The sequence below is a fragment of the Ailuropoda melanoleuca genome, chromosome 1, assembly GCF_002007445.2.
Source record: "Ailuropoda melanoleuca isolate Jingjing chromosome 1, ASM200744v2, whole genome shotgun sequence".
Taxonomy (NCBI): Eukaryota; Metazoa; Chordata; class Mammalia; order Carnivora; family Ursidae; genus Ailuropoda; species Ailuropoda melanoleuca.
The window spans coordinates 109,174,940-109,187,467 of NC_048218.1; the positions used below are offsets into that span (position 1 = coordinate 109,174,940).

At 67.1% G+C, this 12,528-nt stretch overlaps 1 protein-coding gene across 1 annotated transcript in view; it reads right to left on the reverse strand.

Annotated features, from left to right (window-relative positions):
* Positions 1-12,528, reverse strand: part of CAMK2B (calcium/calmodulin dependent protein kinase II beta) — a 31,711-nt gene that overhangs the window by 7,207 nt on the left and 11,976 nt on the right. Inside the window, exons 6-14 of the mRNA XM_034664942.1 lie at positions 12,359-12,453; positions 12,090-12,212; positions 11,559-11,642; positions 10,918-10,960; positions 9,875-9,949; positions 5,366-5,403; positions 5,180-5,251; positions 2,316-2,364; positions 828-908 (exon numbers count right to left, since the gene is read on the reverse strand). Coding sequence (XP_034520833.1) covers positions 828-908; positions 2,316-2,364; positions 5,180-5,251; positions 5,366-5,403; positions 9,875-9,949; positions 10,918-10,960; positions 11,559-11,642; positions 12,090-12,212; positions 12,359-12,453 — 660 coding nt within the window. The remainder of the gene's footprint in view (positions 1-827; positions 909-2,315; positions 2,365-5,179; positions 5,252-5,365; positions 5,404-9,874; positions 9,950-10,917; positions 10,961-11,558; positions 11,643-12,089; positions 12,213-12,358; positions 12,454-12,528) is intronic.

The window sequence follows — 12,528 nt, forward strand, 5'->3', positions numbered from 1 at the left end:
CGTGGGGGGGATGTGGGGGGCAGAGGGGGGGACAGAGGGGGACACTGGGGGGATATTGGGGATAGAATGTGGAGGGATGAAGGTGGACGTGGGGGACACAAGGAGGAATGTGGAGGCACTGGAGGACATGGAGTGTGAAGGTGGACATGGGGGACATGGGGGAATGTGAGAGACAGAGAGGGACATAGGGGGACACAAGGAGGAATGTGAGGGCACAGAGGGGGATGTGGGGGGTGAAGGGGGACATGGGGGACAGAGGGGGATGGGGGACAGAGGAGGAGGCTCCAGGAATGTCTGGGCAGGTGCACTCGTCTGTCCATGGCAAGGTATTTGCTGTGGGCAGAGGGTACCCCCCGCCCCCCGAAGTGGACAGAGGCAGCCCAGCGTGTGCAGAACCCAGCGGAGGACCCAGCTGGGCAGGAAGGCCAGGCCTTCTCCCTTTCAGCCCACAGGCTTATGGTGGGGAGAGGCTTCTGTCACAGCACATGTCCACACCTCCGTGGGGCCCCGCTGGGTGCTGTGACCGGGAGGGTCAGGCAGGCGGTCTGAGGAAGGCAGGAAGCACCATGGACGGCACGGGAGGGCCCTGCCCCGTCCCTGGCCGGGAGACCCTGTGGGGGAGAGGCCTGGGGTGGGGACTGCAGTGCGGGTGGAAGGAGGAGGAGGTGAGGAGGGCGGTGGCTGGAGCTGCCCTGGGAGTTAGCGCCAGGAGCCCAGCCAGGCCCGGGCCCTAGCCTCGGGCAGACCGGCGGGGGCAGCTGAGGCCGTGCATGGCAGCGCAGGAGCCACTCAGCAGCAGGGGCGGCAGGCCTGTGGGCACTACTTACACAGAGCGGGCAGGGGGCCCTCAGCTTCCAGGGCCCCCGAGCCCCTCCCCACGGAGCTCAGGATGTCAGGGACCCTGGGGGCTGGGGTGACAGGAGGCAGAGTGTGAGCAGGGGCAGAGGAAGCAGGGCCCCGCTCTCTCCCGCCCCAGGGCCAGTCTCCGCTGCGAGAAGACCCTGGCCAAAGCCTGGAGCAGGGCCTCAGCCCACGGCCCTACCGGCCCGGGAGAAGCCGCCACGGAGGGCTGGCTGGAGGGGCAGAGGCAGCGCTGAGCCTCCAGGGGGCCGACCGGGCCCCGGTGGAGTCCAAGCGCAGTCTGCTCGGAGACTCCGAGGCATCCCTACAGAGACTACAGAGACGGGCTGTTGGGGGGCCCTTCAGGGAGACACCGCCCACAGCAGGGGCCCACCTACTTATGTGGCGTGGGCAGGGGGCTAACGGGAGGTGGCCATAAGGTGGGGGGGTTGGCTTTAGAGCTCGCTGAGCCCCTCCTCACAGAGCTCAGGGTGTCAGGGACCCTGGGGGTGGGGGCAGACAGGTGAGACGCCAGTGGGAGACAGGAGGGGGCACGCAGGAGAGACGGGGACAGGACGAGGACGAGTGGGGTGAGGCTGGAGAACCCCCAGACACAGCTCACGGTGGGGTCCAGGGGCAGTGGGGACACGGGAGGCAGGGCTGGGGGTGTGGTGAGAGGGGCCCGCCCCACCCCCCGAGGCTGCTCTCCCAGCCAGACAGGCGTAGCTGGGGTCTAGGCTGGAAGGAGGCTGGCCGACCCTCCTGCAGGCTCCGGCCATGTAGGTTACCCCCACCGCCCCGCATAGGGCCGGGTGGGGGCAGAACTGCAAGGACAGGGCTTCAGGGGGCTGCTGACGGCTCAGGCCTGTGTCAGTCTGTTTGCGGAAACCACGTGAGCACCCACTCTCCCTTCTTTCAGGGGCCTGTGCTCACCTCTGTCTTGGGGTGTCACTGTCCCCCAGACTGGCAGAATGGCTGGCCATCAGGCCCTGGGGCAGCCCTGATGGCCCTCAGGGCTGATCTCTGTGAGCGTGTGGCCCAGAGGGTCAGGTGGCCCCGCATGCCGTCTGCCCTCCCTGGGGAGGTGGACAGAGCTGGGAGCAGAAGTTGGGGGTGCCTGGGCAGTCCAGGCCGCTGGCCCTGCATGGGCACAACCCTGTGTGTGCAACTGTGCAGCCCACCCGCCCTCACATTCCGTGGGAACACCCGAAACCCCGGAAAAGCCCCCTTGCTGGCTGTCTATGAAGCAGCTGCCAGGCAGAGTCACAGACCTCAGGAAGTTCAAGAGAAGAAACTGAGCAAATGCAACCGTGAACTTGCTCCCTCACAGGGCAGGACGCCCGCCTGTGGCCCACACGTGCTGGGCAGGCCCCGGGGGCTGCGGCCAAGCAGGGTCAGGCCCCCCCCCTCCCCGCCTCCGCGGATGCGCCCTGCCCACATCGCAGATGTCTGGCTGCTCCACTCTCCCTACGTACCTTTTGTGTCCTCATCCTCTATGGTGGTGTGAGTGCTGTCCGATGACTCCTGGGGGACACACGGAGGCAGTGAGTCAGGACGAGGCATCGGTCCCAGCCCGCCTCCACAGGGCCTGGAGGTTCCCACCCCAGAATCCCACAGGCAGTGCTGGGCCTTCATGCTGGCCCCAGGGCTCGGCCGTTCACATGCCCAACAGCCAGGGGCCTGGACGGCGCCCTCTCCCGACCAGACACGACTGGAGGAAAGACTCCCTGTGTTCTCTTTTGTAAGAGAGGAAAACGGGCTCAGGGACTCCTGGTGAAGTGGAAAGGCACCCCCCGGCCTGTGCACGTCGGCAGACAGGGCGAGAAGTTTCCAGGAGGTCCTCAAGAGCCTTGGCTGGCCCAGGCAGGATGCAGCCATACCCACAGCTCCTGCCCCAGAAGGGGCTACCTGCCCCTCAGGCCTAGACTGTCCAGCCAGGCCCGGTCTCTCCCCTGAGGGGGCCTTCGACGGTAGACAGGCAGCCCCGGCACCTCCCGCCGCACTCAGAAACCAGGTACCGATCACCTGTCACAGAGTTCCCAGGAGGCCTCCTCGCTCCTCAGAAAGAGCATCCCAAGAGTTCCCCAGGGCCTCCCTCTGGCCCCCTGACCAAACACCCTGCTCTGGGCCCCGCCCAGAGATGGGGGGCTCTGCAGGTTGTAGGACTGGGGCTCATATTACAGCCCCAGAAGGTTGTCTAGAGGCCCCTTGCAAGGAAAACAGGAGCCTCACCCCAGACACGGGGTCCAAGGAGCACCCGTCCCGAGCCACAAGGCAGGAGGACGCCCTTCGTAGCACCTTGCGTCTGGGCGGGCTGAGAGGCACTGGCCCATGGGCCCCTGGTCCTGGCCCGCAGCCAGGGTGTGGGGGGCCCCTTGAGGAACCCAGGGCTGGGTGGGAGTCTGACTGCAGACCCGGGTGTGTGTGTTGGGGGGATGCTGGTCCTAGAAACACAGCTCAGCTGCCCACCGTCCCTCCCGCCACCCCGAGTGCCAGCCCCTTCTCTGGCCCCGGGCGCAGGTGCCGATGCGGTGGGAGAGACGCCAGAGCACAGAGCGGCAGCGGAGGCGGCGGGCTGGCTCAGCAGGAAGCACTGGGGGCAGAGGTGAGCAATGGGTGAGGCCAAGGGCGTCTGTGCTGCTCCCTCCTCCCTGGCCCTTCTCCCCTGGGACCCCCGGAGGCAGCCCTGAACTCCTGGCTCCCAGCTGTGCGGGGCCTGACCACAGCCGGGGCCGGGTGGACAGCATGGAGGGTCCTGAGATGTGGACCCTGCTCTGGGCCCCCACCGTCGACGGTGGGCTCCGTGCAGCCGTGCCCGAGAGGGCAGCTCCTGGGGCCTTGTCCCAGGGAGCAGCCATGGACCTGTGGGGCTCTGTCCTGTCTCTGTCCTGCCACCTGTCCCTGCACGCCTGCTCCCCCCAACTCTTAGCTCGAGGGCTTCCCTGGGTCAATGCCCCAATCTGTGCCTGGCCAGGGGGCCTGGCTCCTGCCTGAGCGCAGGCTCCCAAGGGGGGCAGTGAGGGCACAGCAGTACCTTGATCCCGTCCACGGGGTTATGAATGACGGTGGTTTGAGGCTCCTACGGAAGAAGAAGCACAGAGGAAGGAAAGAGGGAAGTGAGAGGAGGAGGTGGGTGGAGGGGAGGAGGGCAGCCGAGCGTGAATGGCAGGAGGCAGAGCGGGCTGGGGAGGCCCGGCGGGCCCAGGGTGGCCAGAGAGAAGCATGTGCGCCCACGGAGCACGGCAGAGAGCATGGGGGCCAAGGGCGGGGAAAGAGGTCCTCCCTCTCTTTGCTGCCTGACCCTCTGCCCCAGGATGGGGGGCACGGTTTTGAAGATGTCATGGGGGTGGGGGTGGCATATGGGATGGACGGGGTCCGAGACGGGGCTGGCTGTGTGGGACCCTCCCCTCCTGGGCTGAGGCTGCCCCCCGTGCTGGATGGCCACCTGGCGAGCCTAGCCTTCCTGTGGGCAGTGTGGGGCTGGGCTCCTTGGGGACACCAAGTGGCTCTGCGCGAACTCGGAACCTGGGCACCAGCAAACCCCAACCTCTTGGGGCGGCTGGCTCTACACGGGCCACCATGGGCACACAGCACCCCTGCACCACCACAACCCATGCCACCAGCTGGGGGAGCCCCTGGACAGGACCCCCCAACACCCCCCACCGGCGAGAGGGCCAGAGCTAGCAGGCTCCTCAGAACTTGTGTCTGCTTGCTCCTTCCCAGCCAGAAATCCCTGGGCCTCTCCCTCCAGGCAGCCACAGGCCGGCATGGCCACGGGGGTATGTCTCCCCGGCAGCTTTGGGGCCTGCGGGACGCGGCCTCCCATGGGAGGCTGCCCTGGATGCTGCTGGGTCATCTCCAGGCCAACTGCCAAGGGGCGTTATCTCCATCCAGATCACTGGGGGGGGGCTCCAGAGCTAAGACCAGCCCCCTCCATTCTTCCTGGGAGAACCCAAAGCCCTCACCTCCCAGATGGCACAGCCCCACAGCACCCAGGTGTCTCCCCGCCGGGCCAGGCCCCTGCAGAGCAGCCAGGCCTGGACACTCTGGGTGGGCCTGCTGAGGGCACAGCAGCACAGGGCAGTGCCCCCTGAAAGCCTCTCACCGCTGACCATAGGCAGGACACCGGGCCAGGCCCCTGCACAGCCCAAGACCCCCTGAATGGGGCTCAGCCCTCATTCCACACCCGAGCGGCAAGGGGGAGCTGAAGGGCTAGGCGTCGTCCATCGGAGGTAGGCTGGGGCTGGACCCCACCTTCACCCCAGGCCTCCTGACAGGCGGCCACCACACAGCCAGGGCGCAGAAGGGCCGGGAAGCAGGGGGCTGAGGGGCTCAGTACCAGGGCAGCCGGAGGAAGTGTCCCCTTTGGGCTGGTGGCAGCGGCGCTGTTTTTGGTGCTATTTGTCTGGGGCTGTGGAGAGGAGAAGAGGAGGTCAGGAGGAGACGGGGCGGGTGTGGGGGCGGGGGGGAGACACCCCTTCCCAGCCTGCCCTGCACGGAGGGAGGGAGGCCCAGCCGCACTCACCTTCACCGCATCCGCCTTCTTGTTGAGTAAACTCTTGGCTGCTGCATTGGGAAGAAACAGGCAACATGAGCAAAGGGCCTAGGGCCCACTACTACCCACCCCCTCTGTGTGAGTGGACCTCAGGGGCCAGCCAGGCTCTGGGGATCCCCAAGAGCCAGTGGGCAGGCAGGCGACCCCAGGTCCTGAGGCAGGGTGGATTCTGGGGTCAGTGAGGGGGGAAAGCAGGTCTGTCCCCAGTTCTGAGCCTGGCCATCCCGGAGAAAGCCCGCAGGAGACCCAGGGCTGCCCAAACCTCTCATCCCCAGGACAGGCCCCTCCCCCTGGCCATTCGCCACAACCCTGGAGGACATCCAGATTTCCCCTCCCACCCGCCCCGAGGCTTGTGGGCAGCATGCAGGCTGCCAAGAAGAAGGCAGGGTGCTCCCCCGCCCCAGATAGGAACACAGGATGGGGCACCAGGTTGGGGTGGTGGGCATCTGCCTGTCATTCCCCGCGCTCTCGGGCAGGGCTGCAGCTGGCCACCCACCCAGACAGGGAGGGGCTTGTCTCAGCAGCAGGTGCCTGCCTGCTACCAGCCTCCCGGCTGCCTCCATCAGCAAATAGGACTCAGAGCTCTGCCCCGGGCCCGGGCCCTTGGCTCAGAGCACCCAAGGGGCTGCCTCGTTCTTCAGGAACCAGTCCTGGAAGTCCTGGCCTTGGGGTCACTTCCTGGCCTTACTCTGGCTGCACCAGCCCCAACACAGGCCCCTCCGTCCACTCCTGAAGCCCCCGGGCTCTGAGTGGGCTAAGCAGGGTAGACACCCACAGGGAAGGCTCCAGAGGGCCACCCGCGTCCCCGGCTCCCCCCACCTGTGGGACGCCCAGCAGACAGCCCGTCTCATCCCAACACAACCGCACAGAGGTCAGGGCAGCCCGGCCCCTGCCTCACCCTCTCCCGTGCCCGTCGCCCCCCGCCCAGTCCCCCCCGCATCGGGTCCCTCTGCCGTGGTTAGCGTTAATTGGACAACTGCCAAACCAAAGTCAGCTTACCTTCCAGGAAAGGAAAGGTGAGGAGGGAGGGAGTAGTAGTGAGGGAAAGAAAGAAAACAAGATTCGTGTGGTCAGGCAGGGGTGCAAGTGTGCAGCCCAGGACCCCGCCTGGTCCTGCCCGCCCCACCCGCGCTCCCAGCCAAGCGCTGCCCCACCCGTGCAGGTTAGAGAAGCCGCGCCGGGGGCCGATGTCGGAGGGGTGGGGTCCAGGGGTGCTCTAGCCCCCCCCCCCCGCCGCGGGCTTCACAAGCTCCAGCCAGCCAGCCAGCCCTGCGGCGGGGCTGCCTGCCCCGAGGTGGTCCCGGGGGGCGGGGGGGACCCTGGACTGAGGGAAACAACCCTGGAGGCCATGACATCAGACCCATGTGCACACTTGGACCCAGGGAGATGCAGAGGTTCTCAAAGTGGGGTCTCCGCACCAGCAGCTGCAGGAGCAGCGCTCAGGCCCACCCCAGACCTCCCGGGGCTGGGGGGCCATCTGTTCTAGGGGACCCTAATGCTGCTTCGGTTTGAGAACCACAGTCAGGGTCCCGGGCCTTCCTCTCCGTAAAGGTGCCCTTCGCCACTCTCTGGGCTCTGGGCAGGGACATGGGTGATGTGCTTGGCCAAGAGCCCCGTGGGGCCGTCCGAGAGCCACCCTGGGCACGGTCTCCAGCCCCACAACCCGTCAGCTCTCTCAAAGGCTTTCCCCACAGGATCCTCGGGGCCGTGTGTCCCCAGAGGCCCGCTTCCTGGCCCGTCCCCCTGGTCCTCACGGCGGGCCTCCCCCCATGAGAAGTGTCCCAGGATCCCAGTAAGCGAAGGGGTGACGGGCCACCCCCTTCCCTTGCCCACCAGGCCTGCCCGCCCTGCACCACATCCTCCCCACCCTGGTGAGGCTGGACCAGACCATGCCCTGATGCCCTGGTGGCCCGGACCCACCAGCATCCCAGGACCAAAAATGCCACCTCCCCAGGCCCACTGCCCACTGTGGGTACCCTGGAAACCTCCCCAGGGGGGCAGCTCCAAGCCGCCTCGCAGTAACTCACCACGGAGGGACAGGCCAGCCCCGCAGACAGGGGAGCTTTCGCTCCTGACCCCCACCGACCTCACCCCTCTGCTCCCTTCCCCATGTCCAGCGCGCAGGGGGACCCCACCTCCCCTGAAGTGCGGTCATGCTGAAGTCGCAGAGCCCAGGCCCCCGTCCTTGCTGGCTGACCAGCAGGGGGCAGGGCTCCTCCAGGGGCCACCCAGCCCATCCCGAAGGCACGCATCACGGCAGCCGAGCAGGCAGGCAAGCTGACCTCACACCCTGATTTAGGACGGGCCCTGCCGCACCACGCAGCCTTGGCCTCAGAGCCTGTGCAGGCCAGGGCCCGCCCAGCGCCCCGAGGAGGCGCGGCCAGCCCTGCCTGGCCCTGGGCGGAGGCAGATGGAGACCCTGGGACAAATCCTGGGTCTTAAGAGGGTTCCCCCTCAGCCCCTGACTCTCAAAACCCACTGTCCAGACCATGCTAGTCAAGGCGGCAACACCCCTCTGCGGACTCAGACGGCTGCACCGGAGCCCGGGCTCCAGAAGGCCTTACAGCAGACACCGAGCCTCTTAACCAATCCCCAAACACTTCCCCTGAGGAACCCCCTTTAACCAGCGTTGGCGACTCTGGGTGCAGTGTGGACACACGGCCGGACCCCTCCTGCAAGTGGCTCCCGGAAATTCACTGCTTCCAGGGCCCTGTGGACCCCGTCTACACTGGCAGTCAAAAGCACAGGGCGCTCCCGCCACGCTTTCTCAAGTCAGATGCACTAGCTCGCAGCAAGAGCCCCGGGGGGCCCAGCAGACCCTTGGTAGACAAGCAGACACCTTCTGCGGCACCCACCAGGGTCCTCAGGCCGGCCACGGCTGCCCCCCGCCCCCAGCTCTCCCGCCTCCTCTCCGGGAAGGCCAAGACGCTCAGACACCTGCAGCATCCGTCTCTACAGAGACCCCTCGGGCTCCTCCGGCGGGGGCGCTTTGTCACCCGGGAGGCTGTTCCCCCCAGAGGGGCGATGGCCTTGAAACGGAGACCCCCACCCAGTGCCGCTGGCTGAGGTGGGCTGACCTCAGCCCAAGAACCCAGCCTCTGCCTCATCCCCTCGCTCGTGGCCCGGGACAGCCATGCTGGGCTCCGTCCACATGCACCGACCGCACCCGGGACAGAGCAGCCCTGGGCGCCCCGGCGGGGGGCTGTGCATGCACGCGGCCTCATGCAGTCTGCACATCCACTGCAGGCGGGTGGGCTCCGGACAGGGGCCCCGGAAGACAGCAGCCCAGAGACCTCGCGCACCGCGCTGAGCACAGGGGGGGGCGCTTCATGGGGGGCGCCCAGGCTCCTGGCTCCCTGCCCCTCCCTCCCCTCATGCACTCCGGAAAGGCTCTGGAAAGGAAGCTAAGGACGGCCCTCGGCCCTCCGGGGGCTTTGCCTGCTGGACACATCCACAGGGCTCACAGGAGGGGTGCAGACCGTCCTTCCTGAGGGTGGCTCTGCCCGGAGTACCCCCAGGAGGAGGCGGCTAGGGAATACGCCCCCTGTGGGATCTTGAGGCAAGAGCTGGGGGGTTTGGCCGGCTGAGGCCGAAGCACAAGGCACCAGCAGAAAACTAGGCCCCACGGCTCCATCTGGGGAGCCCTGGGATCGCCCCTGGGCTGCAGCGGGCTCTGTGTGCCTGAAGCCTACACCACCCTTGGCTCAGGCTGGCCCCCTGGCAGGTCCTAGGGTCCACTAGTCTTCAGGGCTTCTGGCTAAGCTCACAGGTGGGTGGGCGGGAGCTGGCCTGAGGCTCCTGGGAGGAGCGGCTCGGCAGAACCAGCCTCTGCCCTCACACATTTGGGAGGAGGCCGGGGGCCTCGTAGAAAGAACCAACAGGACATTCTCTTGGTGGTGGTGGGGGGGCTGAGGCCCCCCTGTCCTGGGGCTCACAGGGCAGACATGCACACATCGGACCCAGCGCAGACCGCCAGCTCCATGCGACGGGGAGCAGCACAGGGCAGGTGCCTGGGGGCAGGGGCGGGCCAGGCAGCGGGGAGCGCATGGTGCTGGCAAGAGGGCTCTCGTGGTGCAGGGCCTCTGCCCCCATGCCTTTTCCCCCCGGGGCCCCCACTCAGGGTTCGGACCCAGCAGCAGCCCTGAGGCTTCCTATGGGTGGTCAAGGTCACTTTGAACGGGGGTCGTGATGGACAAGCGGGGAGAGAGATCACAGAGGGGGTCAGGACCAAGGTTCAGTGAAATGCATGTGCGGGGAGGCATGGCTTAGGGGTCACCTAGCCTGGCTCCTCCTTTAGCGCATGGGGTCTGAGGCTGCTGGGACAGCGGGGGCTGCCGCCCTGCCCTCCGTGTGGGACCTGTCCACGGCGGGAGCAGCGGCTCCCGGGGCCTCTGGGGCAGCTCTGGAGGCCCGGCCGGCAGCTGCGTGCAGCGAGGGGGCTGCATGCCGACAGGCGAGACCCTGGTCAAGAACATCTACCTTGTTCCACCAGCCCCATGGTGGTGCCGGAGGCCGCGGTGGACATTGTGGCCGGAGCGGTGGTCTGTCTGCCCACTGTTAGCACCGGGTTAGAGACGAGGGAGGGGCGGACACAGACGGGGGGCGGGCAGGGGAAGGGAAGGGGAGAGACAAAGGAAGCAGAAGAAGATTAGAGTCCACAGTTGGGTGGCGGATGGCTCCAGAGTCCCGTTCACAGGAGAGTGGGAACAGGACCGAGACTGAGTGACAGTTGGAAAGCGTCTGCCTCCTTTCTCCTTAGAAAACCCCAGCGGGGGCTTCTGGCGCCCAGTGGGCGTGCGCACAGGACAGGACCCGTTAGTGTTGGTGTGACACATGCCCCCCGGTCCCGGCAGCACAGTATCACAGCCAAAGGAACAGGATGAGTGCTGGATGCAGACGAACAGGGACGGACCCCAGACGCTCCCGCACCCCATGACGCGGGCGACAGACAACCACAGGACAGCCAGGGGGCCACCTGCCCCTCGGGTGACACTGTGCCCAGTGGGCCTGCCAGGGCCCCTGGCCTTGGGGTCGCTGACAGACCCCCTCGAGCAGCCGCACACCCCCAGCCCCGCCCACCCTCCGTGCCCCAGGCGGGCGGCCGCCAGCGAGTCCGGAGCTCGGCGGAGAGGTCCCGGGTCCTCCTCTTCCCTCCCACACACAGAACGGGTGCTCAGAGGGCTCAGGACAACAAGGCCACAGAAGTGCCGACCAACACCTGGACAGACACACAGAGCTGCAGCCCAGGCGGCAGCAGCGAGGACACGAGGGCGTCAGGCGAGGACACAGAGACCCAACACGCAGGGACGGGGGCGTGTGCCGGGCAGTCTCCCGGACCGGACTGGGTCGGGGTGGGGGCGGACCCTGGGGTGCTGCCCACGGAGCCCAGGCCTCGTGCCCCCTAGCGGGCAGGAGGGCAGGCCGCTGAGCGGTGGGGGAGAAGGGCCAGGGGGCGTGAGAGAGGGGCAGGCCACTGGCGGCGGGTTGTTCGGAAGCCTTCTCTTTCACAAGACCGTTCTCACCTGAGAAATTTCTCGTGGCCAGCATGGTGGTGAGGATCGCGCCCTGGGGAGAGACACGCAGCTGAGGCCGGGACACCCCTGCCTGGACCTCAGCCTGGGGGTGCCTGGCAGGACCCGGGTCACAGCCTTGCAGAGTGAGAGTCCACAGACGCACTCACCAGCTGCACAGCTGCACCCCTACTTCTGGAGTGAAAACAGTGGCTGCCCACTGAGCACAACTTCTAAAGGGCTTCAAGACCCCGGAGCTCCTCCGGCTGGCCCCCCACAGGTCAGCTCCCTGCTGGCCTCCTCCTCCCCACCCACCCGCCGGCCGCTTAGGCTGTTCTCCTCACCAGGCCCGCCAGGGTCCGAGGCTGCCCACTCACTCACACTGAAGCAAGGAACCCCTCCATAGCCCCGGGCGTGGGGAACCCCGAGGGGACCCCGAGTGTTGCTGCCATGCAGGGGCTGGGTCCCCCTGACACGTCTGGCCTGGGATGGTATCAAGATGGCTGGGTCCCCAGTGTCTCCCCTTTTCCAGCCTGCTGGGACCCCTCTGGCCGCTCCCAGCCTGGGGCCCTCGAGGGCACAGGCACCCCTGGGCGGGTGAGCCCATGGCGACCGTGGGGCAAGTGGGCCGGGCGCTGGGGCCCACATCTCACCTTGAGCTTCCTCCGGGCATTGAACTTTTTCAAGCACTCCACAGTCTCCTGCCTATGCATCATGGAGGCCACGGTGGAGCGTTGCTGTGGGGAGAGAGGCCGTCACATCCTGCCAGAAGCTCCGAGGGCAGTCAGCTCTGTCCCTGAGGGTCTCGAAAGCGAGGGCCGTGGCACCCCCCAGGGCCCTTGTGCCAAAGCCATCAGCCACCCACGGCAGCAGGAGGCCAGCTGTCCCCCCTGCTGCCCCGCCCCGAGCCCACCACCCCTCACCGCCTGTCTGCGCCCCCCACCCTCACCCTTCTCACCCCGCTGACCGCTGTGTTGTCCCCCACGCAGGCCCCCTGGTCTGCCTCGACACTCCACCCCTTCACACGCAGGATGGGGCCTCCTCTACCTGGAGCCCCCACCTTCCCAGAGACGGAGGCCACCCCCAGCGGGTGCCAAGCCCCAGGCCGCGCAGCACCCAGGAGACCCGGGGGGACGACTAGCGGCAAGGAGGGGACCCAGGGCCCACGTGCCGGGGTGACTTACGCAGACCCACGGGTGTTTCAGCGCTTCGTGTGCCGTGATGCGCTTGGCGGGGTTGATGGTCAGCATCTGGTTGATGAGGTTTTTGGCTTCAGGAGTGACCGTGTCCCACTCGGGGGATGGAAACTAGAAAAGGAAGCAACACACAAAGGGGGAGTCTGGAGCCCCCTCCCCAGGCAGGAGCCAGAATCCTCTGAGGACTCTCAGCTGGGTCATGATTCTGGGAAGCAGGTGCTGTCACTCGTTCCCTGCCTCCGGGTCCCAGCACTCACGTCGTAGGCTCCTGCCTTGATCTGCTGGTACAGCTTGTGCTGGTCCTCGTCCCAGAAGGGTGGGTAGCCCACAAGCAGGATGTACAGGATCACCCCTGCGCAGAGCAGAGGGGGAGGGGCTCACGCTGCTGCCCCGCCCCCCGTTTCCATCCCCACTCCCTGCCCCCTAA